Source organism: Vicugna pacos, chromosome 22, assembly GCF_048564905.1.
Source record: "Vicugna pacos chromosome 22, VicPac4, whole genome shotgun sequence".
Lineage (NCBI taxonomy): Eukaryota > Metazoa > Chordata > Mammalia > Artiodactyla > Camelidae > Vicugna > Vicugna pacos.
Genome location: NC_133008.1, coordinates 24,268,728 through 24,294,481, shown reverse-complemented (window position 1 = coordinate 24,294,481; position 25,754 = coordinate 24,268,728). Strand labels below are relative to the sequence as shown.

Sequence of the window (25,754 nt, the reverse complement as noted above, 5' to 3'; positions counted from 1 at the left end):
GAGCTCCTGGCTGCCCTCTTGGGATAAACATGTCCCTCCCAGCAGGCACAGCCCGAGCAGGGCCCTTGCAGGGCTGGGGCCACGCTGTGGGGTCAGGAGGGAGGCTGGTACCTGGAGATGTTATCAGGAAGGCGCAGGTCAAGTTTCAAGCATGGATTGCTAAGCGATTAACGGGGAGCTGGGGTGGGGAGAGGCATGGAGTTCAAGTGTCCCTGACAGGCACTGGCTGGGAGACCCTCATCCTAGCCAGGACACCATCTATCCCACCTGCTGTGTGGCCTGGTTGCTCCCAGTAGTTTCTGAGGCATGGTGGGGCTAGAGGCGCACATGTACCTGTCCTTCCGCCAGCGTGTGGCTGGAAGGAGCCAAGGTCCCAGCCCTGCCCTCTGGGGGCCCCCTGGCAGGATTGGAGGGAGGTGGGCAAGGAGTAATAGGAGGAACTACAGCATTTCCGGTGCCCTGGGCACCGCACTAGGTCTTCCTGGGCAGCTGGAGGTGGAAAGAACTTTTATTACCTCTGTTTTCAGAGAAAGCAACAGAGACCAGAAGATAGGAAGTGACTTGCCTGAGGTCACCCAGTGGGGAACTGGCAGGCCAGGACACAGGCCCATGTCTGTGCCCACATGAACCCCACACCATGTGTGGAACCCAGAGTCATGGGTCAGGCCTAGGCTGAGGCCCCAAAGGCAGTGGTGTGCAAATTCAGGCACGCAGGTACAGGAGGACAGTGAGCTGGGAGCCTATGGGGACAGCACAAGGTCCAGAGCATCCCTTTGGGGTTCAGACTCCAAAGCTGAGAGCTGGGCTTCAGCTGTGTGGAGAGACATGGAGAAACACCTGGCCAGGACAGAAAGGTCATCCCAGGTAGAAGCAAGGAGATCAGGGCTGAGTCTGGGGCAGAGCATATGCATGTGTATATGTTGGGTGGTGGGGAGTGATGGCCAGAGGTGGGGCAGGCACTGGGACAACCCCAGCCTGCTCAGCCAGCTGCCTGTGCAGCCAGTTCCGGGAGGCACTGATCCCTCTGTTTTGCTGGAATCGTTCTTTGCAGCCACTTGGGTTCCCCTGAACGGTGACAGAAGAGGCCCTCACTGAGCTGGCCCACGGGGAGAAACCTGAGAAAGCCCCGAGTCACGTGACAGGCCCGACACACCTGGGTGTACACGGGGCACAGGGAGCCAGGCACAGCCCAAGGGACAGTGCCTAACCAAGGAGGCCTGTGGCAGGTTTAGCCTGGCTCAGGGTGGGCAGCAAGTGGAGGGCTGGCCCCGGGCCACCTCCTAGGCTCCAGGGCTCTGATGAAAACACCAGGATTGATTTCTGAGTGGGACCCTGAGAAGTGGGAGGCCTGGGGACTTGCTGAGATCAAGCATTTGCCTGGGACAGGGAAGGCCCGGGAAGCAGTCTTGCCCATCTGCTGCCTCGGCGGTGGCCCTCACGGCCGAAGCCCCATGCTTGCCAGGCCAGGAGGGCACACCGGGCCACATCATGAAGATGAACAGGTGACGTTCCAAAGTCTACTCTTTGGACAAAGGGCCTCCTATGTGTGAGCCCATCTGCCTGTGACCAGCGTGTCTTGCCCCTGCTGTGTGTGTGTGTGTGTGTGTAGGGGGACACCTTTGAGTGCTCGTATCAGTGTGCAGATTCCATTCTGAGCATATGCACGCCCAGAATGGAGGGCCCCGCCGTCTCAGGTCTCTAGTCCGGAAGCGGCAGCTCATTTCCTGTCCCTCGATCTGATAAGCGTCTCTTCCTCCCTGGCCGTACACTTCCTCATTGAGATCTACTCGTGCCTCAAATGCCACAGTCTACTTGGAGGAAGACAGAGGGAAGCCTGAGAGGCTTGGCTCCAAGCAGGGGCCCAGTTCACCATGGACAACAGATGGGGCAGTCTGGCCCTCCCCTTCCTGAGCCTTTGCTCCCATGGATGACTTCAGTCAAAGGCTCTTTGGGGGGGCCTGTGGGTCCTTGCTGCCCACAGGGTCCTAGGTCCTTTGTCTGCCCTGATCTTTGTTTCCCCATCTATGCTTGGCATACTGACAAACACCCTCCCTGTCCCTCTCCCGGACACAAGTCTACTTGGATTCCCAAGGACTCCCAAGTGAGAGAGAAGCAGGCAAGAGAGTCTGGACGTGGTCCTTCCTTCAGCCCAGCCCGATCCCCTTCCAGCAGGCTGGTTTCACCTTCTGAGGAACGGCTGATAGAGACTCACAGCACCCTCCTTCTGTTCGAGTTTCGGGTGAGAGTCTGGTGGCCTCTGAGCATGGGGATTTATGGATCTAGAGGACTGTCCCTAAGCAGGGAAATTTGAGCTTCCTGCCCACCACCTCCAAAGTCACCTTAGGGCAGGGATTGCAAAGATTGGGCTAGATGAGCTGCTTCTGGGGCTGCTCCTGGCTGGCTTCCAGCCTGGGCTCCGGGTCTGGGTCCAGGGCCCCTCCCTGCTTCCTCCCTGTGATTCCCTGGGTCCCTGGTCAGCTCAGATTGCTTCTGGCTCTGGAGGAGCCCCAGGCGCCTTGTTGCAGCTTTCGCTGGTGTCAGTTACACCCCCACCTCCACCCCTAGGAATCGCTTACATGGCCCCAAAGCCACCCTTAGATAAAAGGGACACTAACCTGGGGGAGGGTTATGGGGGAACCCTGGGAAATCACTGCAAGGGGATGGGGGGTGGTCAATGGAGCAGCAAGTTTGGTGACAACGGCACAAGTCAACCTCCTCTTCCTCAGAACAAATGAAGGAAGCATCGTCCAGCAACCCTTCTGGGGACAGGCTCGCTCCTGTCAGGACCAGAAGCAGAAGGGAGATGAAATTCCCTAGGACCACTATGAAAGAGAAACCACTGCCCAGCCAAAGAAGGGAGGCTGAGATTCCAACCAACAGCCCGTCACACCAACACTGCAACCTGTCCACAGAGTGCTCAAAGCTTAACAGTTGGAGTGGGGAGGTGGGACAAAGCCCTTGACCTCTAAGCACCAGGGCTTCTCTCTAGGAACGCTGGGAGGAACTACAGAAGCCGAGGGAAGGAGAGGAGGCAGGCTGGGACTTAGGGTGTTCTGGAGTCTTAAGCCATGCACCTATTCCAGACCCTTGCTCTGGGGACCCTGGACACCCGAAGCAGCGAAAGCCAGCACTCAGGAGGTCCAGGGCCAATAAGATGTCCTGGAGGCTATGAAAAGTCCTCCAGTGGTGACAAGCAAGCCCTCCTACTTGTTCTTGGCTGTGCAGGGGCTGATGGGATGTGAGGGCTGAACTGGGTCAGGCCAGTATCCACAAGAGATGAGCCACCACAAAGTCTGGGGTGGGAGTGCTACAGGCAGAGAGCACCACAGGTGCAAAGGCCCAGAGGCGAACTGAGTCTGGAAGGTTTGCAGAGACCCAAGAAGGCCAGTGGGACTGAAGCAGGTATGCAAGGGGGCAGGTTGGTACCAGGTGGGACTGGATGGCCAGCAGTCCTTAAAGCTAGAGTCAGGAGGTTGGACACTTGTCAGCAGGGGGACAGGGAGTGTGGAGCTTTTAAAGCCCTTTCCTGTGGGCTACATGGGGCCAGATCTCCTATGGCCAAGAAAGACCAGACCAAGGTTTCTCAGTGGAAACATCTGGGTTGAACTGGGACATGAACCTAATCAACAGTTGTCAGGGGACTCCCTCTGGTTGTGGTGGGGCGAGCTGAGGCTGGACCAGGGTGGGCGCTGTGGAACTGGGGGAGGTGGTGGGTTCTGGCTGAATTTAGGAGATGGAACCAAGAGGCCTTGCTTGCTCAGGATGGGTAAGACAGGCGCGAAGGCTGACCCAGGCTTAGGGGTATTATTTACTAGGTCAGGGAAGTCTCGAAGGAGGCCAGATCTGAAGAAGGAAAAAAACCCCAGACTTCTCTTTGGCCATGCTGGTTTGAGAGGACTCTTTGACTGAGTGGATGGGCTGCAGGTGGTGCGGGCTCAGGGCTGAGGGCCAGGGCGCAGACCTCAATGTGGGCACTATCAGCATAGAGGTGGCATCAAAAGCTGAGACACCGGACAAGGCCACCATGGAGGAGCAGTCACTGGTGCAGAGAGGAGGCCTCAGGTCACTGCTGAGCTCACTGCTGACAAGGTCAGAGGAGGAGAAAGCAGCAAAGAGTACCTAGAAGGGGTGGCAGGGAGGAGGGCAGAGACCAGGGCAGGAGGACTCCTCTGGGAGGAGGAGGACCACTGTGCCAGGCGCTGCCCAGAGGCCAAGGAAGAGGAAGAATGAGTGATTTGTGGATCGACAAGATGGGGGCTGTGGGTGGCCCTGACTGGGATGCTGGGGAGGGAAGATGCAGGCAGCTGAGGAGAGAGCACCAGGTGAAGGGAGGAAGGTTGAATCCCTTGAGGAATTCTAACTTCAAGGGAAGATAAACAGGTGGCAGTTGAAGGGGGTGCAGGGACTGGGGGGGGGGGTCCTAGTTAAAATGGAAGCTGTTTCCTCTTTGCAATCTGGTGGAAGAGACCTGCAAGAGAGGGACCAAGTGAGGTGGCCAGGATGGCTGGAGCAAGTCCTGGAGGGGGCAGCCTGGAACAGGCGGCAGGACTGGGTGGGGGGGTGCTTCACCCTTTGAGCAGTGAGAAAGCAGAGCTGGTGGGTGCAGATAGACCCAGGAGCTAGAAGGCTGGCTGCGGTGGAGATGGAGTCCTTCTTGTCATGTGATGATGCCTTGTCCTCGCTGAGGTCAGTATCAGGGTCAGAGGTCAAGGGCACAGAGTGAGAAGGAGGTGATGGAGGTTAGGGGAGACAGGGCGGAGGGAGTGAGCTTCTCGGAGAGTCGGGGGGTAGGTATACTGGCGAGGAAATGTGGTAGGATCCTTGTGCAGCACGGAGAACCCACAGGAGATTTGTGGCCTGGCCTCACTCGGTGCCGGTGCACTTAGCATGACTCTCCACCATCCCTCCACACCAGTCTGTGTGGTAAAGAGTCACTGTCCTGAGTTCCTGTGTAGCCCTAACCCCTGGCCCTCCCTAGGGACCCCGACACTGCCAGGAGCCTCTAGGACACTTCTGGGGCCCAGCTGCATCTGTTCTGGTCCTCCGGGGCCATGCCAATTGCCACAAATTTTGGCTATTGTCCAATGGTCCTAAACGCAGTCTTGACCTGCTCCTTCCGCAGCTTCCCAGGATGCCCTTAGGATCCGCATTACCTCCTTGTCTGCCCTGGAAGGACCGGGGCCAGCCTCAGCGTGGGGTTTTGCCCCATGCTCTGCTCTATACAGAGCGCATCAGAAACCGCTAGTGATACCCAGTCCCGTTCTGAGCCCCACCTTCTCCCTCAGGGGAGTGACTGCCTATCCTGACCCTCTGCTCCCACTTCCTCCTGCTCAGCCCCTCCCCATCCTGGAATACACAGGCATGGGGAAGATGCTGTAAGCAGGAATCACCCAAGCTTCCTGGTCATTTGCTCCATGGCCTCAAAGGGCGGCCACAGTGACAAACAGGAGCCCTGGGCCACATCACATGGTCATGAACTAGCCCAGCCAAGAGCCCCACTTGGCCCGAGTCTGGCCAGAAATGAAATGGGCAGGAAGGGGAAGTGATGTCTCCAGGCCTCCCAGCAGACCTCCTCCAACTGCCGCAGGGAACACCGCACACATGTCCCCTGAGCACACGAAGCTGTCATGACCCCTTTGTGGATGACGGTGGTCTGCTCACCCTCTATCTTCAGCAAGTGTTTGCAAACTAACTCCACTGCCCAATCCTTTCTTCAAGTGACATCTTACTTGAGGCTAGAGACAGAAACAGCTCTAAGAGCTGCCCTGGTGAGAAGGAGTTGGGGGGCACAGAGGCCTCCCTGCTTGGCCTGACTTCTCCTTCCCCAGAGATGCCCCCCAAATCCCACCTGGGAACTCCAAAGAGTTTGAAGCTGCCCTCCTGGTGACAGGCACAGTAAGTGACAGTAGGAGGGCATCACTATGCTCCCCCATCCAGGATGCTAGGCTCCCCAAAACTCCTTTCGGAGTTGTTCACAGAGTGCCCTGGCTCCAAGCACATGTCCACTTACCAGAGACGGTGACCACGATGTACTGCTGGGATGCTGGGGACGGGGCGGGTGCGCCGGCCGGCTGCGAGGGCGTGGGGGCGGCCGGAAGCTCTGTCACATACTGCTTCTGGCTGCCCGGTGCCTGTGCCTGGGGCTGGGGGTTCTGCAGCTCGGTGACATATTGGGGCTGGGGGGTGGCGGCGGTGGCTGGGGGCTGGGGGGGTTGGGGTGCTGCTGAGGGTGGGGGTGGCGGCTGGGGCTGGGCCTGTGGAGGGGCCTGTGGCGGCTGGGATGGTTGCGGGGCTGCCTGTAGCTCGGTAACGTACGCCTGTGTTGCCATGCCAACAGTGGGGAAAATGATAATAAATAAGGCCTTTTTTTTTTTTTTTTTTTTTTGCTTGCTTGGGAAGAAGAAGGGGAGGTGGGGAAAGAAAAAAAAAAGAAGAAGAAGGAAAAACAAGAATTAATCTACAGGCAGAGGAAACCAGGGACAGATCCTGGCTCCCTAGAGACACGTACGGGTTCATCAGTAACTTAATTAAGTCCCAGGGCTGGCAAGATATAACCAACCCAACACTGCAGGGGAACCATGAACTGAGGCTAGTCTGTACCTCTTCCACTCACCCCTGCCCAGGAGTCCTGCTCTCGTCCTCCCAGCACCCGGCGTGTGGGAGATCCCTGTGCTGGGGGGAACTCTGGCTTTCACCCGGTAACAAATAGTACAAATAGTACGGTTCTCCTGAGGGATCTGCCAGGCTGGGCACTTTCTTTACATTTATTTCATTTTAAACTTTGCAACAACCACATCTGAGTTTCTGTTTGGTCCGCCAGAGGAGGAGCTAAGACTCAGAGAGGTTAAGGAGTTAGCCTCATGCCACACAGCAGGGAAGTGGCAGGACTGAGTCTGAACCCTGGGCATTCTGAGCACTTGACTAGTCAGCTAATTGCCGGAAAGGAAAGTCATGGGGCAAGCTGTCTCCCAGCCAGCCTGTGCCAGTTCCTGCACAGCCACCATCTGGGCTGGGATTCTTGGCTGAGTATCATCCCCAGTGGGGTGCCAGACACCGGGAAGGTGTTTGAGTCCAACAAACCCCTGAGCTGCTCACAGCCACAGAAGTGAAGGCAGTTAAGGGTGGCGATACCAGATGTGAGCTCATCACAGAGAGAGGGCCCTTGAAGGGCCAGGGGTAACCAGGCTGGGAGCAGGCCATGGCCACAGGGCAGGCCCAGCAGCCGCTGCTGACTTCAGAACGGGGCCCACCTGACCAGGCAGAGGCAGCTTTTCTGGCTGCTAAAAAGTTGAGGTTCCTTTCCCAAGGTGCTGGGTGAGGGACACTGTCTCTCTTGTGAAGCCCCATCCCTCTTGCCAAGTCAGCAGCGGGCAGGGCAGGTGAGACACAAGCTCTGGTCCAGTCAGGGCACGACTTGAACTTGGCTACCTCCTAGGTGTGACTTGTGCAAAGGGCTTCCTCTCCGTGGGCCTCCACTGCCCCATCTGTGAAATGGGAAGACAGCAGGCCTACAATACAGGGTTGCTGAGTGCAGTCTGATCATGTGGGCAGTGCTTGGCCAACACCTACTGCAGCGTGAGCACTTAAAAATGGCTCTGATTCCCGTCATTGCCCAGGGCCCTTTAACAAGGCTCCGAGTAAAACTACAAAAAGCCTCTGGGCCCTGCCTCCCTGCTTTGGGTAACTGTCTACAAAGGAAACAGGAGCTTCTGTCTGCACATGGGTGGGCTCTCTGGGCTTGGGGTAGGCTGGGAGGGGCTGCAGGGCTCTGATGGCTGGGGTGAGTAGAGCTGGCAGAGCCCTGGGGCCACCTTCCCTGCCAAGCCAGGTCATTATAGAGAGAGGGGCAGAGATAGGAGGACTGGGCCCTGGTCCAGGTGGTGAGGAACTGTCCTGGGCTTTCCCACGGGGCAGGATCGAAGGGTGGCCTGCTGGGGACTCAGGCAGCAGGGGGAGCTTGCCCATCTGGAGAGGGAAGAGGCTACTGTCTGCCATGCACACAGAGAAGACATCTTCCCCCAGCCCCTGCCTTCCTCAAACTCCTTCCTGCCAGCATTAGAGGGGCCCATCTTTGTGGGCCTCTTTGCACTACTGAGTCCAAACTCTGGCCCAGATCAGTTGCTCCAGTTACTGCACATGATCAGCACCTGTCTACCCAGTGTCAGTCCCACCTCAACAGGAACCCTGGCCTGTCTCTTAATTCATGAACATGTAAATGACCTTCCTCTGGGTCTCAGTTTCCCCATCTGTTACCTGGGGATGATGAAAACACCCAATTCATAGGGCTGTTGTAAAAATCCAATGTGATCAGCCCAGTACCCAATAAGTGCTGAGAAGTGGAAGCTGCTATTATTATTCATTCAACAAACATCCATGCTATATGGGGCTGGAGGGGGAAGGAGACAAACATGATCCTCAAGCTCTTGGAAAGAGGCACCAAGGGGAACTCTGACTCTTGTGTTCATCAGCCTTATGCAGGGAGCTGATTAAATGCAGGTTCCTGGGCCCCACTGCCAGAGTCTGGGATGACCCTGGAGTCTGTTGTTTGAGCTAGTCCCCTGGATGATTCTGAGGCAGGTGGTACTGGGGGCACTGAGAAACCCTGGCCTAGGCTTTCCCAGCTCAGAAAGCTGGCCCCTTGTGGGCCCTCCCACCACGAAAGGGCTTTAAAATCTCCACACTTGGTGCTTTCTCCCCCTCGAGGTGGAGAGCCTTCAGGCTTCCTCCTTTCCAGTCAGGGGCAGGGGAAGAAAGCGATGAGACAGCTGAAAGGCTGAGCTCAAAAGGGGGAAGTGGAGATGGATAAAACAGTTAAACTGATTTCTCTAATGGAGACCTTCTCAGCACTGTCATTGTTAGTCTTCAGGAAGAACGATGCAGGATGTCAAGTTTCCCATATTTATTTCACCAGGGAACCCCCCCTTTTTTTTTTCCATTTATGGAAGACTAGATTCAGAGTTCTGTAGGGTGTTCCCTGGGGAGGCATAAGTCACAAATATCTATACAGGATGAGGCATTCCCCATCTATTTGAGCAAGAGACCACTCAGCAAATCTTTCCTTAGCAATGAAACTGCCCCCCGCAAAAAAATCCAAAAAAAACACCAATGGCTGCACCTGCCTTCAAAGCCAACACCTGTTTTTGGAGAATGTTTGAATCAATTCCTTAGGTCAGGGGCTGGCAAATTTCTGTGAAGGATCAGACAGTCAAGATTCTTGGCTTTGTGGACAGACAGTCCATTGCAATGATTCAACTCTGCCACTGAAGTGGGAAAGCAGTCATAGACAATATGTAAACAAGTGAGTGGCTGTGTGTCAATAAAAGTTTATTTTTAGACACTGAGATTTGAATTTTATATAATTTTCACATACCGTCATATATTATTCACATCACAAAATACCCCTCAAAAATGTAGAAATCATTCTCCGCTCACAGGCCATAAAAAGCAGGTGGAGGCTGTAGTTTGCTGACTTGTTTTGGATGCCAGATCCTTAACCAAACGGTTTACACACAAGGCCCTCCCAAGGAAATGGAAGGAAAATCTCACTTTCCTCACCTGTAGAATGGCTTCAAAAATGAACTTTCCGGAGAATGAGGAAATTAAATATAATGATGTGAGATTCCTTCATTCTCTATATCCAGTTAGTTTTTAAGGCTTGTCAATAATTCATCCAAAGTAAATCCTAAGGCTGGGCATATCACTCCATCTTCATCAGCGCCGTGCTAGTCTGGGCTACCATAATCTCCTGCACGGGCCCCCTGCAACAGCCTCATCACTAGCTCCCAGCTTCATTCTTGCCTCTATATGATCTATACGATCCTTTGAAAACACAAACTCCATCATGCCACTCCTCTATTCAGAAGGCTCTAAGGCTCCCCATCACATTGAATAAATAAAATTCAGAGCCCTACCCATGACCTGCAGGGTCCCATGGGGATCTGGCCCCTCCAGTCCCCTTTCTCACTCTGGTTGTGCTCTAGCAACACTGTCTCTCCTTCCCAAATGCTCCAGACCTCCTCCTGCCTCAGGACCTTTGCACCAGCTCTTCTGCCTACTCGCATGCTCTCCTCACCTCTACCGCTGGCTCCTTCTAATCACTCATGTCTCAGCTTATATGTCACCTTCTCAGGCCTCAAGCATCCCCCTTCCATGTACTCTGGAGTACATATTCCTGTTTTATTTTCTCCCTGGCCCTGTATCCTGTTTGTTTATTTTCCTCTTCCCTCCATGACCAGAAAGGTAAGCTCCCCAAGGTTGGAGATCTGGACTGCCTTGCCCATCACTCTAACCCCAGGTACCAGAACACTGACAGGCATACAGTGGGGACTTAACTTTTAATGTTAAATAAGTGTCTACAATGCTGGGAACACCCTGCTAGTGAGTGTCAAAAGCCAGTTCGAATCTACCAACTGGTAAGACCTTGTGAAAAAGCTACTGCTTCCTGCCAGCAGCAAGCTTGTGGTACAGGGGCAGGTGATGCCTCCTGGTCCAGAAGAGGCCCCTTAGGCCAGGAAGACCACACTGTGTAGTTGCTGTCTGGAGGCCGTGTCCCTGGGGAGGGTCTGCCTGGCCCATCCCCTGTCTTCTGCCCCAAGATGCTGGGGTGGGTGGCAGGAGGGGAAGGTGAGACCCTCAGCTCCAGAGACACCTTTCCCAGGTCCCTACTTTTCCCACAACACCCACACCCCCCAGCTCATCCAGCTGCCTCCTGGAAGGTTGAGTCTGAGGCCAATTTTCTTTCTGGCTACTCTCCTAAAGCTGGAGGAGGACCTTAGAAGAGTGACACTTTCTCACTATAAACTCCTGGGATCCCTGTCATCGTCCCACACAGCCCAACAAGTGAGTCAAGCTTTAAAGCCACTAGGCTCTCGCTCGATGCAAAATGATAAAAATAAATGCGAATGGTGTAATTGTAAGGGCTGAACAGGAAGCGACAATCATCATAATAACAGTAGCAGCCAACATACTTTGAGCAATTACTATGTATCTGATGCTCAACATGTATTCCATTATGGGATTCACAGCACAGTAATATAAGATTAAAATCATTACCAGTGAGCACTGCAGCTAGTTTAGATGGGAGAAAACTCAGGCCCAGGGAAGTTAAGTTATTTGCCCAAGAGCATACAGCTAAAAAGCAGTTGATTGTCTCAAGGACAAGCGACCAAAGCCAGTGTTCCCTTCTGTAGTCAAATGACCTCTCTGGGCTTGGGCCCTTCAAATGCATAAGATACAGTGGGGTGGGAAGGGCAGTATACAGGACTAGATCACGGGTAACATCACTTTCTGCTCAGAGTTCCCCTTTCTAATAGATGCCAATGATCTGGCAACTTGGTTATTTCTAGATCTTTACTGAAAATTAATCTCAACTCTTCCTAACTTTCAAGGGGTCCTAACCACCTCTCAAAGAGGGCCTGGGAAAAGTCCCTGGAGAAGTGACATCTCCCACCCTTATCTCAAATTTTTGGGGGAAAGCTTTGTGAGAACCCAAAATGTTCCTTCTCCTTGAAGTGTATTGATTGATGTTAAAAGAAAAAAGCTGCAGTTTGCACTTGGCTCTGTTAATACCAAGCTCCAAAGCAAGACAGAGAATAAGCAAAGTGGACTTGGCCTGGCTGCCTATTTAAAAAAAAAAATCTTCCCCAAGCTGGCAGATCTTGTCACCTGGCAAAGCAGTCACGCAGACTCTCTTCTAACCAACATGGAGAAATTCCCCTTTCCTCTGACCTCAGTGTCCCGCTCTCTGCCCACGTGGCTCTGGAAGCTGGTACCTCCTCAGTGACATGTGACCCACTTGACACCAACTTGATTGACACAAAAACATGTGTCTGGCCAAGAGAAGCAGCTTAAGAAACTTCCTCGAGCACCATTTACTTCCCATTCTCAGAAAGGAAGACTAGGATGGGCAATACAGTTAGGAATGGTCCCATCTCCAGGAACAAGCCCCCTGCCGAGGGACAACAGGAGATCTTAGATCTTAGAGCTGCCCACAGAGAAGCGATCAAGTTTCTGTTCCTCTAACTCAGGCATCCAAGATACTCCTCTCTGCCACAGGCTTCCCTTTCTGCAAATCAAATCGTCCAGACTAAAGCCATACACCCTACAGCTTCATGTTAATGTCTACCTTCACCTCCTCTCAGAAAGAAGGTAGATTTAGGAGCAGACAGCAATGTTAAAATTAACATTAACAGTCAATCTATTTTTTTTTAAAAAAGCATTCAGAAACAGTAGATAGGAGTAAAAAGTTCAAGGACGAACCCTAGAGAAATTCCTGAAAGGAATTAGGAATCCCTGAAATGCAGAAAAGAGGCTATGGCAATAATTCTCCCCACTCTACAGGATGGAAAACTGAGGCCTCAGATGTGGCAGGCACTCAGTCCTGGCGGGTTCTAAAGGGACGCGGCACAGGTGGCCTCCCATTGCCTAGGGCAGCCGGAAGGCCTAGACGGCAGCTGCCCCACCCGGTTCCCGGGGCACCGGCCGGCCCCGCCCACACCTTACGGCCTGGCCCCGCCCACCCACCTCGGTCCCGCCTCGCTACCCCCTCTCTCCCATTGGCCCAGCCTTCCCAGTCCCGCCCCTCCGCACCTCCCGACATATAAAAGCCCCCCACCCCGGCCGGCCGACCTCCACTAGCTGCCGGCCTGCGAGCGCCCGCCCCTCGCGGGGGCCGGGCCGCGGGGCCCGGGGGCGGGTGGTGTCGCCCCAGCCGGGCCCCGGCCCCATCCCCCATGGCCCCGACAGTCGCCGCCGCCATTTTGACCGCCCGCCCCTTCACCCAAGACTATGATTACAGCGACACCCGCCGCCCGGGCCCCGCCGCCCTCCCCGGCCCGGCCCGCCACCCTAGGGCCGTCCCAGTTACCTCGGCTTCTCCCCACTTCTGTCCGCGGAAGGGCTTTCCAGAGGTCTCGGAGGCGATGTTGGGAGGGGGACAGAACGTGCCGGGGTCCCCGGGCCTGGCCGGGGGGGTGGGGGTGGGGGTCGGCCGGGCGGTTGTTGTTGTTGACTCGCGTTGCCGGGTTGCTTGGTCGCCACGACTACCGTGGCTATGGCGCCTCCGTTTCCCTCACCGGGGCAACTGTTGCTACCCACCCTACTTACGTCACGCGCCGGGGCGGGGTCCAGGGTGATTGGCGGCGCCGTGAAAAATTACTGGACGGCGTCGGGCCCTGCCGCTAAGTTATTGGCTCCGAGGCACGCTTTTCAGTGTCCTCTCGACTTTCCGGCGTTCTGATTCATCAGTATGACTGTCCATCAAAGGAAACTGAGCCCTCAAAGGCATCCGAGCCCGTCACTCCCTCAAGGAAGCAGAGGGCTAAGAATAAAGGGGTGGGGTCTGTGAGGTCGGGATTGGTTTGCGGCTGTAAAATCTACCTTCTGGTTCGACTAAAGGGACGTCAATCTACCCCAAGGTTTGCCGCGCTCGTTCGCTGGAGGCCGTGTGCATGCGCGGCACGCACAGCCAGCTGGGAGTGGTAGTCCGTTCCTTGCGTACTTTAAACGCCTTACCAAATATAAAGAGCGAGAAACCAACGATCTCTCCTTCAGACTTCTCCCTTCCTTGGTGGACCACTTCTTGGCCTCGTGCGCTGACGTCACGAAAGAATGCGGTGACGCAGCGCTGCTCGTCTGTGACGGCGGCGGCGGAGGCCGGCTCGGGGTTCGATGACATCACCGGCCCTCTTTTCCTCCCCATGTTGGTAGGATGGACGTGCGGAGCCGAGACAGAGTTCCATGCCGCAGCTCAGCCCCAGAGTGACGCCTCCGCCACCGCTTCTGCCTAGACCCGGCCGAAAGGGCAGCCGCCCTCGCTCTCCCGCCTCCCCGCCCCATTAGGCTCGGAAAGGTCACCGCTGCTCGGGCGACCGCGACTATCTCGGCCCCGCAGGAGGCGCGGGCCGCCCTGGGAAAGGTCTCCCGCAGGCGGGGGACTTAATTAGCTGCTTCTACCACGGGCGATAAATAAAGGTCAGCTCCTGGCCCCTCCCGGGGCAGCTTGTGCCGCTCAACAGGGCTCCGCACCAATCCTCTATCCCTATCCCATTCCTACCCCTAGTCCTCCGTGCCTCAATTTCTCTAGGGGAGGAGAAGAAGAGGTAGAAGCGGGGCCTACACTACGGTGAGCGTCTCGGGTGCAAAAACTCAATCAAGATAATATTCGAATGCAATATTTTAAAATATCAAATTTAATAGGGAAAAAATAAACCCATGGTGAACAAAATAGCAAAATTTTAAATAAAAGCAGGATCTGCCAGGACTGACAGAATGAGGTGAGTCATGCAAGTGCAGGGTCAGATCTTTTTTTTTTTTGCGTTAATTTTTAATTTTTAAAAATATTTTCTTGGTGACTGAGTTTTTTGACACCCCTTAAATTGTGCCCTAATCCTCACCCGAGACAAAAGAGGGAGGAAAATGAAAGGGAAGACTCAGAGCCTGCATTTATAATTCAAATTCCACTGTGTGACAGTGAGAAAGTGGCTCGCCCTCTCTGAGCTCCTGTTGCCTCCATTCAATCAACATTACACTTCCTTCATGCAAGACCCTGGCTGTAAAAATGAAGAAAGACAAGTCCTGAGACTCTGCATTCTACTACAATAAGAGACACAATAAGCAGCGAGATTAATATTTAAGGTTCATAAGGACTGTGAGAGCAACGTTAGAGTCTGTACCGTAATGGTGAGAGAACACTGTTGGTTGTGTAACTTGAGGAGGGGTCATTCAAAAGGCCTGGGGACAGGAAAAACAGCTGGCTGGGGTGGAATGAGCAAAGAGGAAAGTGCTAGGAGGTGAGCTCAGAAATGTAAAAGTAGAGGGTGGCTCTACAGAGCACAGAGCATATGCTTAGCATGTTTGTGCTAGGTCCCAGGTTCAGTCCCCAGTACCTCCATTGGAAAAAAAGAAAGAAAGAAAGAAATGTAGAGGTAGTCATGACTGCAGAATTCCTCCCAAGAACCCAGCAATGTGGAATATTGCCCCTAACTTGACAGGTAAGTAGACAAAGTCTCAGAAGGGGAAGTAGCTCCTCCAGGATCATGCAGACAGAACCTAGACAGTCTGTTTCCTTTCCTGGGACTTTCCAGTATGCTTTGCTGCCCCAGAGTGTGACCCTCGATGATAGACAAGAAGCAGCAGTAGTTCCACCTGCCTCGATATTCTAGCTGAGCCCCGAAAATAAATGAGACTTCCAGGCAGGAGGCGCCTGGTTTAAATCTCAACTGGCAATACAAGTCACTCAGCCCCTGCGAGACAGGTTGGGTCCCAGGGCCAGCCGTGTTGGTTGGGGAGGAGGCCTGGAGCCCTATTTTTATTGCCCATCCATTTCCCCACCTTCCTGAAGTCCTTGAACCCCACGATGGGTACAACCAAGCCTGGAAATCATTCCTTCAAACAAAATTATTCATTGCAGAACTTAAAGGCAGGGAAGGGAGTGTGGGGCTAGAAATGGTCTGTATTTTTATCTGGTGGTGGTAGCACAGGTATATGGATGTAAAAATTCCCTGAGCTCGCTAAGATCTGTGCACTATTTTGTATGTTATACTTCAGTTTGAAAGTTACAACACACACACACACACACACACACACACACACACACACAAACACATTTATGAACCCATTGTAAGTAGCTCTCAACCGATTCCTTTCTGGAAACGTTGGTAATTAAAAGTAAGAAATTAAGCATGATCTTGCCTTCCCTGTGGTAGCTTTTCATGGTCACCAAACAGCCCAATAATGCCAGCAAAAAAATGTGGCAGGAATGAGAAAATTAGAAAAATAACCATTTTGCAAAAGTCAGTGAAATAATTAATTTAGTCAGTGCTCATCAATGGGTGTTATAAAACATCAGGTGGGGAGCAAGGTATGCACAGGGCACCAGAGCATTCGCCGGGTGTAGGGGCACAGACTTTACCGCAGGGGCCAGACTGTGACCAGTGTCAGCTGCAGTGAAGCTCAGCAGCACAATAGAGGGACCCTCGGGCCTCCTGATGTGATACCAAAGGAAGGTCACAGCTTTCCCTAGGACATCTCTTGCCAAAATGTTGAACCTGACACTGATCAAGTCTCTCAACCTAACGTCCAGTTTACAGGAAACAGCAAGGGTAGAGAAACAAGTTAAAGGACATCAGGAAGCAACTGACAAACCCCAGGGGTGGAGTGTGCTACAGAACAACTGTCCCAGTCTCTTTAACAAGTTGGTCATGAAAGGAAGTGGGGACTATTCTAGGGCAGGTGACATCATTGACATATGGGGCCAAATTGTTCTCTGTCACAGAGGGCTGTGCTGTGCACTGTACAGTACTGAGCCACATCTCTGGCTACCACTCACTACATGCCAGTAGCATCCCCCTGCCAGCCGGTGTGACAACCAAAGGTATCTCCAGACACGGCAACTGTCCTTGGAGATACTGCTCTAGAGGATGGTGGAGCAACTGACAGAAGGACCCAGGGTCCGCAGGCTGTCTGCCAGCAGAGACAAACATTCTCTCTTGTTTAAGCCAGTTATTGGGTTGCTGTTAGATTTAGAGACCTTTGGAATTCTGTTCCAAGTTTTATAGTCACTGATAGTTTTGCCCCAGATAAGAATACTCATTGACGCAGGAAATTGGAGGCAATGTAGGCGTCCATCCCTAGGGGACTAGAAAGATGCAGTAAGAAGGCTGCGTAATACAGAATACTAAGCCAATGGTGAAGGCAACAAAGTAGCTCTTAAAAAATAGGATGCTGATGGGGTGAAACTCAGACACAACAGCATTTTAAAATAAGCTAGCCTTGCTCCTGACCCAGGTGTCAAGGTTGAGAGGTCTCCATGGAATTCTGCCCAAAGGGAGAGAAAAAAATTAAGAACCATCCACTAATGTGGATGTAATGAAATAAGAATCTGACACTTGGTGCACTGAAATCCAGACAAGATGTCCTTCTATTTTGCTGGGAATTCATCATGCATTTCTGCTTATTATACATGAGTTGTAGTGAATGATTAGCAAGCTGGTTCTTCTAACTTTTCAAACTATATTCACAATAGGATTAAATATATATATATATGGCATATAAACACTATGCAGCTATATCCATGGATCTAATGGAATCTAATGTCAGGGGACATGTGCTCAAACAGGTTTGGGAAAATATATTGGAAGCAGGATTTTGATGGACCAAGACAATCTTGGAAAGCTATTCCTGGAGGCACTGTACCATCACACTGAAAGGAAGATTTGTAAAAGAAAAGAATGGATTGAGATTTCAAACTCAAAACAAAGAGAGATGATCCCCTAAATACTTGAGCTTTTTGAGAAAATGCTTGGGACACAAGCATATCTACATGAAACTCAGGGGAATTTCAATATCTGCTTTGGTGTAAGATGATACTGAAGAATGATTGTATGTTTTGTTAGGTGTGAAAATGGCAGTACATTATGTAGGAAGATATCCTTATTTTTCAGAGATGTGTGTTATAGTATTTAGAGATAAAAAATGCTGTCAGTAAGGTTGAAAAGAAATGGTGTGTTTAAAGCACCTAGGACAAAGCCAGGCATGTAGCAAATCCTCAATAAGTGTTACTGGTCATTGATTTAAAAGTTTGGAGAAATGACAATGTATTTACTACTCATTTCATAACCATATGGTACATCTCCTTAATATATAAAGAACTCCTAGAGATCAGAAAGAAAAAGATCAACAAGCTAAAGGAATAATGGGCAAGGACATTGACCAGACAGGAAAGAGAAAACTATAAATAGTCTTAAACACATGGAAATATGTTCCCCCTCAGTGGTGATAAGGGAAATTTTCTCTACTCTGAGATACAGTTTTTTCACCTGTCCTGTTGGCAAACATCCAACATTTGGTTAACACTCTGTTGGTGAAGCTGAAGGGAAACAGGACCTCTCATCCATTGCTGGAGGGAGTGTGAATTAATCGCACCCTCAAGGAGGGAGATTTGGCAAAAAAAATTACAAATGCACATAATCTTCAAGCCAAAAATCTCACTTTGCGGAATTTACCTACAGATACACTTGCATATGTGTGAAATGACATTTGAGCCAAGTTCTTCATTGTGGTGTTAACGTAAGAACAAATGGATGACAAAATGTCTGTCTCTGGCAGTGAAATTAATTATGGGGCATCCATACAGCAAAATACGACGTGGCTGTAGAAAAATGACAAGGATGCATAAAGAGAGCTTCGCAAAGGGGAGATCTCCAGCATTTGTTGTTAAGTAGAGGGGCGGGGGAGGAAGGCATAGAAGAGTTTGTAAAACATGCCACTTGAACTGAAATCCTGACACATTCTACCATGTGGATAAACCATGAAGCCTCATGCTAAATCCAAGAAGTCAGACACACAAGGGCAAATACTGTGTGGTTCCACTTCACAACGTAAAGAACAAGCAAATTAATAGAGACAAGAAGTAGAATGGTGGTTACCAGGAGTTGGGGAAAAGAGGAATCTGTGTTATTGTCTAACTGAGTGCAGAGTTTCTGTTTGGGAAGAGGGAAAAGTTCTGGGGCTGAATGGTAGTGATGGTTGCACAACAGTGTGAATATACTTAATGCCGCTGAACCGTACACTTAAAAATGGCTGAAATGGTATATTTTATATATAGTTTACCACATTAAAAAGAAAAAACTTTTTAATGCTACCTTTAATGTAAAAGCAGGTGTGGGGACGGATAAGAACTCGTATTCATATTTGTTTGTGTATGTGCACAGGAATTCTGGAAAGCAAGAGTGCTGGGTTACCAAGGGGGCAGAAAGGAAGGAAACAGACTTGGGAGGGAGATACTGTAGCGTAAACCTTCAGTTTTTTGTTTTTTGAAGCACATGAATGTACTAGCTATTCAAAAGTAAAATTAGTTAAGACATTTGAAGAATTACTTTACTTAGGATTCGTAAGATTTGGGTGCATTTTTATGCTCGGACCATAACAACAATGATGATAACAATAATGATATTGGTAGCAGATAACATTTCTCAATTCGTATGTGTTAGTTTCCCACAACTGCTGTAACCTTTCGCCACAACTGAGTGGCTTACAGCAATGGAAGTGTATTCTCTCATAGTTCTGGAGGCCGCAAGTCCAAAATCAAGGTGTCAGCAGAGCCCTGACTCCCTCCGAAAGCTCTAGGGGAGGATCCTTCCTTGTCTCTTGCAGATTCTGGTGGCTCCTGGCATGACCTGGCCCTTTTGGCTGCAGCACTCCAATCTCTGCTTCTGTCTTCACAGGGCCTTATCTCTTCTGTCTGTGTCTTTAACACTTGTCATTGGATTTAGAGCCCACCCAGATAATCCAGGATGATCTCATTTTAAAACCCTTAATTACATCTGCAAAGACCGTTTTGGTTTTTTTTTAATCCAAATACCATCACGTTCACGGGTCTTGGGGGATTAGGATGTGGATATATCTTTCTGCAGGTAACCATTCAACCCACTGCACTGACTCTGCTATGGTCGGTGCTAAGCCCCTGAGGTAAATTCACCCAAGTCCTTCAATAGCCCTGTGAAATAGATCACTTATTATCGCCATCTTACTAATGAATTCAGAAAGGTGAATTACTAATGAATTCAGAATCTTGCTCAAGGTCACACAGGAAGCTGTGTTGGGCTCAAAACTGATTCCCGTGTGAAGCACAAAATAAGCTTCTGGTTCTGGAACAATTGGTTAAACTCAAACAATCAGGCAGCAGATATTTCCTGGTGTGTTTGTTCTTTGGCAGCCCCTTGGCCAAGATCAGGGTTATGGAGAAAAGGGCAGAAGGGTGCGTCCCTTGAGAGTCGCTGGGAGAAGAGGCAGAGAAGGGGAACATATTATTCATCAGCCCTTTCGAAGCAGAACAATCAGATATGATTCCTGTCTTCTGGAGCATTGCCCTTGGCCTGAGACACCTCGGGGGCAACCAAGGCCAGGCATTTGTCATGAAGAAAAGGACAAAGGAATAAAGTTCGAATCCAAAGGGAATGCATCAAGTAGAGATAACATTTAATTAAGCAGCACTTCCTGCATGCTACTGACTGTTTTAAGAATTTGATGCACTCATTGAATCCTCCCTGTTTTACAGGTGAGGAAACCAAGGCACAGAGAGGTTAAGTGACTTGCTCAAGGCCACACAGCAGGAACAAGGCAGAAATGGGATTCGAACCCAGCTCTGCCCATCATCAGAGCCCTTATTGTTGTGTTTTTAAGTTGAGATGAAATTGACATAACATAAAATGAACCGTGTTAAAGTGAACCATTCAGTGGCGTTTAGTATTTTCATAATGTTGTACAACCACCACCTCTACCTAGTTCCAAAACGTTTTCATCACCCAGAGGCATACCTGATAGCAATTACTCTTCATTCCTCCCTCCTCCCAACCCCTGGCAACTACCAGTCTGCTTTTTATCTCTGTGGGTTTACCTGTTCTGTACATCTATATTTCCTTTTTTCTTTTTAGTGGAGGTACTGGGGATCGAACCCAGGACCTCTTGCATTCTAAGCATGAGCTGTTTCCCTCCCTCCTCTGCATATCTCCTATTAATGGAATTATACACAATATGGGACCTTTTACGTCTGGCTTCTTTCACTCAGCATAATGTTTTCAAGGTTCATCCACATGGTAGTGTGTGTCAGTGCTTCATTCCTTTTTATGGTGAGTGATATTCCATTGTGTGCGTGGACCACCTTTTGTTTATCCATCCGTCTGCTGATGGGCACTTGGGCTGTTTCCACTTTTTGGCTATTGTGACTAGCGCTACTATGAACATGCGTTTATATGGAACATCTAAGTGGTTAATTTCATTTCATATGGATTTCATCTCGATATTGAAAAAATAATAATACTATCAACTGAGAGAGCTTAGAAGCAACCACATCAGCCCCCACCCCCAGTAGCAACGAGCAGAGTCGGCATCCATGTCTTGGCCTCTCAGTGTCACTCTCCAATAAAGTGAACCCAGGCTCCCTGGGGAGAGTGGCTGATTCTAGGACTGGGGCGGAGAAAATTCAAGATAAGCCTGGAACATCTTGTGGTGCCAGAAAGTGAGGAAGTGCTTTAAAAAAAAAAAATGAAGCTGTGCCAAAAGAGCAGTGCCTGAAATAAAATGCTTAGAGCAGGGGCCAACGGAAAGCGCTCCCAATGGCCAAAGTTGGAACAATTTGGACAATGAAATAAATAACAATAGCACTGGATTTTAACCCAAAGAATAAAAATAAGTGTTCATGAGTCCATATTAGTATAAATGATTGAACAAATAAATAAATGGAGATAAAACAACTCTTCCTGATAGCAGATTCCAAATAATAAATAATAGCAAATGTAAAAGGAGAGAGGTAAATGGAAAATTACTAATAAACAAACAGCACAGTAAGAATTTCTACACACACAATCCATCAACTAATGTGAAAATCGGTGAGTGGAACTTCAAAGAGAAACAGAATCTTTGCAGAGCTTGAAAGTGTCTCACTCAAAGTATTTATCACTTAGCGTAGTTTTAACATCTGTTCACAAATTCTTCCACACTCCTCCCAGGAGGTGGAGCTTAATTCCCCTGCTCTGGATGGGGCTGGGAATTTTGGATTCAGAAGTGTGTTCAGTTTGTGAAAATTCTTCTAGGTGTCCACTTACTATCTGGGCACTTTTTGGTGTGTGTGTCATACTTTGATAAAAAGTTCAGTTTGTCAGCATGGAAAAAAAAAGAAAGAAAGAAAAGAAATAGATGCAGTTATCTGTTTCAGAAATGCACATGTTGGTATTAAAACTGTAATGAGCTTTCCCCTTGAGAGTGTACTATTGCTTAATAAACCCTCACTTCACTTTCTTGAAAAAAAAAGTAATGAAAAGCAAGGAAATGATGATGGATAAAGTCAAGATGGTCACTTTTGCAGGGAGGAAGGGACTGTGACCAGGGAAGGAGGACATCTGTGGTACTGGCACCACCCTACTTCCTATCTGGGTGATGATGACATGAGTGTCCTGTTTATAATGATTCTTTAAATTGCACAAATTGCAAATGTACGTTTTTCACATTCTGGTGGCATCCTAGAGCAGGTTTATAGTAACCTGTGAGAACCGATTTGTTAACTTTTAGGAATTCGGAGACATCTGAATTCCTAATATCTGATATCACGTTGGTAGCTTGAAATTGGCAGAAACCTATAACTGCTACAAATCGGGGCCTTTTTTTTTTCCCCTGGAGAGCCCATTGTTAAACATTTCCCAGCACAAAACAGTTTCTCTCTATTTATGATATTATATAAACACTTACAAATTATTTTAAAATTCTGGTAACATACCCATAACATAAAACGTACCATTTTAGCCATTTTAAGGGCCCAGTTCAGTGGCATTAAGTACATTTCCACTGCTGTGCAACCATCACTACCATCCATCTCCAGAACTCTTTTCGTCTTGCAAAACTGAAACTCTGTCCCCATAACAATTGTTTTTTAACCTTTTAAAGTTTTCCCTTGCAGAACATGGATTCTGGACACAGAGGCTCTGTTCAAATTCCAACGCCCAGCCCCATTTACTAGCTGACCTTGGGCACCTTATGCCACAACTCTGTTTCCACATCAGTAGCATGGGGGTACTCTTAGTCCTAATCTCATAGTCCAGTGGCTCTCAAAATTGTGGTTTCTGGACCAGAAGCATCAGCATGGTCTGCAAATTTTTTGCAAATGTAGGCTGACCCCAGTGAGCTGGGGGGTTTTGTTTGTTTGTTTTGTCTTTTTGTGGGGGAAGGGGAGGTAATAGGTTTTATTTATTTATTTTTCATGGAGGTACTGGGGAATGAACTCAGGATCCTGTGCGTGCTAAACACACACTCTACCACTGAACTATACCCTCCCCACCCCATCCCCAGCGAGCGGTTTTAACCAGCTCTCCAGGAGATTCTGAGGTTTGCTCAAATTTGAGAACCATTATTATCATAGGTTTAGGGAGGATTAAATCATTAAACAAATGTAAGTATTTAGAACGGTGCCTGGCTCCTTGGCTCATGCACTGTAGACATTCACTGTTGTTATTACCAAGGAGTCGAGAGACACTAGCAGTACAGCGGTGTTGGGCGGTGTTGGGGGTGCTGGCTGTGCCCCCTCTCCACGTCTGGTGGGGGCTCTGGGTTCCTTGTCACTGCTGAATAGAGGCCTTCTCGCCTCTCTGTTGACGATGACAGTGAGCTGTACCACATCACCTCATCCTTGATGAAAGGTTATCACTCGGTCCGGGAAACGGGAAAGGTTGGGTTGGGGGGGACCCATGCCCGCCTCCCCTCTGCTGGAGGAGATAAAGGAGGTCACTTGGCTCCTCCACCGCAGGTAGGGGGAGCTGAGAAGTATAAATGGGGGGCCAGGAGGGAGTGGAGGAAACTGCCTCACTGCACCCACTCTCACATCTCAGGCAGCCCCGTCCAGCATGGCCAAGCGCCCGCTGCTGCTCCTGCTGGCTGTGTGGGTGCTGGCTGGGGAGCTGTGGCTGAGGACCGAGGCCCGAACAGCACCCTATGGAGTGAAGCTTTGCGGCCGTGAATTCATCCGAGCAGTCATCTTTACCTGCGGGGGCTCCCGGTGGAGACGGTCGGACATCATGGCCCATGAAGCTCTGGGTGAGACTGGGGAGGTAGTGTGTATGACGGGGAGGGGGATTGATGGGATGTGGGATAGGTTCAAGGAGAGATGAAGGGCCAGGGCAGGAGAGTCCTTCCTTTCCTACATGCAGCTGGGAAAATGGGCCAAGGCTGGGGGAGCCAGTTAGCAGAGCTGTGGAGCTGGGATGGAGGGGTGGGTCGGCCAACCATTTCCACCTGCTAAAAGTCAGAGAACAGGCTACTGTTTCTGGAACACCTGCTATGTTCGAGCCCTGCGATAGGAAAGGCTGCTGTTTGTACGACCCTGGTAGGCACCATTCAGAAGCCAAAACTGAAGTGATTTCCAACTCTTTAGGGAAGGTAGTGTGAGGGGTGTGGTGTATACGATTTGCCCCCTAGGAGGTGACCTTCCTTCCTTATTGCTTTCCCTCCTTGATCCTCTTTATCTGCAAAGAGGAGGCAAGACCCTGTATCTTGCAGGTTTGTTAAGTGGCAAAATCGAGTCAAAACAGATTAGGACACAGTCTAAACAGGTCAGTAGGCTCAATCTGGGCTCAAGCAGAGGGCAGGCAACTGGTAAAAAATAGATGATGATGATGATGATATGAATGTGGACTTAGAAGACACACTGCCTGGATTCAAACAGCAGGTCTGCACCTTAATAGCCGTTTGTCCTTGTGAAGTTACTTTACTGAATTGGGCTTCAGTGTTGTCCTCTGGAAAATGGGGGTGATAATAACAGCATGGAGTTGTCGCTGAGAAGGATAAAGGACTTAATCTGCTAAAGCCCTTACAGCAGTGTCTGGCGGGGAAAAAAAAAAAAGAAGCAGTGTTTGGCACACAGTAAGTGCTCAATAAATAATCAGTGCTATTTTGTGCACTTGCCATGTGCCAGACACTAATTTTTTAAATGGGTATTAATTAAGTCATCTACTCTGTATAAAACCCTAGAAGGTCCGAGTTATTATTATCCCCACTTTGCAGACAAGGAAACTGAAGCTCAGAGAAGTAAATTTACTTGTTCAGGATTATAACTCAGAGGCTGGATCAGTGCTTAGTTTGGCTCCCAAACACATGTTCTTAACTATCAGGTCCTCCATAAATAAATAGTAAGGGAAAAGAGGGGGAGGGTAGTAGCTCAGTGGTAGAGTGTGTGCTTAGCACAAGGTCCTAGGTTCAATCCCCAATACCCCCACTAAAAACAAAACAAAACAAACAGACAAAACAGTAAAGGAAAAGTCAAGTTTAATGGAGTTGAGTAAGCTGCCTATCAAAGCTGGAACCCAGGCCTGACTGGAATCAAAACCTTTACCCACGAGGCTGAGTCATAAGAACAGAGAAGTAGCTGGACCAGCCAGAAACCTGGACTCTGGGTGTGACAGGAGTGAGTCCTAAGCATTAAGTCTTTCCATCTTTTGCAGGGGATGCCTTCCCAGATGCAGACTCCGAAGCAAACAGCGAGCTGGATGAGGCAGTGGCTTCCAGCGAGTGGCTGGCTCTGACCAAGTCCCCCCAGGCCTTCTACGGGGGCCGACCGGGCTGGCAGGGAATCCCCGGGGCTCTGCGGGGCAGCCGCGATGTCCTGGCTGGCCTCTCCAGCAACTGCTGCAAGTCGGGGTGCAGCAAGAGTGAAATCAGCAGCCTCTGCTAGAATGGAGACAGGGGAGGGGCACTGGGGTGAACGCCCCAGCCCTGCCATCCACCTAACTGGTGTCCAGCTGGGCACCAGGCACTGTGGGCTCCCCCTACCCAACCCTGACCTTCGTCCAGCCTACCCTGAACCGTACCTGGCCAAATGGGGACCCTGACCTCTCCCCAACCTGTATCATGCCTTTCCTGGCCTATGCTGTCCCCTGATGCAACAGTGCCCCTACTCTCCCCAAACTGGCCACACTGAGACCCTTGCCCAAACTGTGACTCTCTCCTGCCCTAACTGTGGCCACTGTCCCCTCGCTAACCCAAATTATAGCCCTGCCCCATTCCAGCCTTTGCTCCCTCCCTTCCCCCTGCCTTCCAGCCCCTCTCCCTCTAACCCCGCCTGCTGGGGTTCTAATGCCTTGGGCCCGTGTTGGTGATCGGACCCCTCTGTTCTGTTCATATCCTGGGGTGGGAAGCTTGGTGGGGGGAATGGATCAGAACCTTCTACGACCCCCAAAATAAAAGTTCCAAAGGACTTTGCAGGGTGTGCGTGG

General features: G+C 50.4%; 2 protein-coding genes across 3 annotated transcripts in view; one reads left to right on the top strand and one right to left on the bottom strand.

The window, feature by feature from the left end:
• RFX1 (regulatory factor X1) overlaps nucleotides 1-13,561 on the bottom strand; it is a 30,412-nt gene extending 16,851 nt beyond the window's left edge. The window contains exons 1-3 of the mRNA XM_072947542.1: nucleotides 13,513-13,561; nucleotides 12,866-13,318; nucleotides 6,011-6,390 (exon numbers count right to left, since the gene is read on the bottom strand). Coding sequence (XP_072803643.1) covers nucleotides 6,011-6,329 — 319 coding nt within the window. The 5' untranslated portion in view covers nucleotides 6,330-6,390; nucleotides 12,866-13,318; nucleotides 13,513-13,561. The remainder of the gene's footprint in view (nucleotides 1-6,010; nucleotides 6,391-12,865; nucleotides 13,319-13,512) is intronic.
• RLN3 (relaxin 3) lies at nucleotides 12,650-25,736 on the top strand. 2 transcript variants are annotated; one of them, XM_072947547.1, is made up of 4 exons: nucleotides 12,650-12,908; nucleotides 13,708-14,122; nucleotides 23,376-23,580; nucleotides 24,984-25,736. In XM_072947547.1, the coding sequence occupies exons 3-4, from the start codon at nucleotides 23,391-23,393 to the stop codon at nucleotides 25,211-25,213; spliced, it is 420 nt and encodes a 139-aa protein (XP_072803648.1). In that variant the 5' UTR covers nucleotides 12,650-12,908; nucleotides 13,708-14,122; nucleotides 23,376-23,390; the 3' UTR covers nucleotides 25,214-25,736. The 2 variants fall into 2 exon arrangements, with proteins under 2 accessions (XP_072803648.1, XP_072803647.1); XM_072947546.1 differs by lacking the exon at nucleotides 12,650-12,908 and having other exon boundaries at nucleotides 13,312-13,971.
• The last annotated feature ends 18 nt before the right edge of the window (nucleotides 25,737-25,754 follow it).

What these genes read in the sequence shown, in the direction of transcription:
- RLN3 (XM_072947547.1), top strand. Translation starts at nt 23,391, where the DNA reads ATGGCCAAGCGCCCGCTGCTGCTCCTGCTGGCTGTGTGGGTGCTGGCT. An exon ending in CATGGCCCATGAAGCTCTGG is followed by an intron (nt 23,581 to 24,983) that starts GTGAGACTGGGG and finishes CATCTTTTGCAG; the next exon opens with GGGATGCCTTCCCAGATGCA.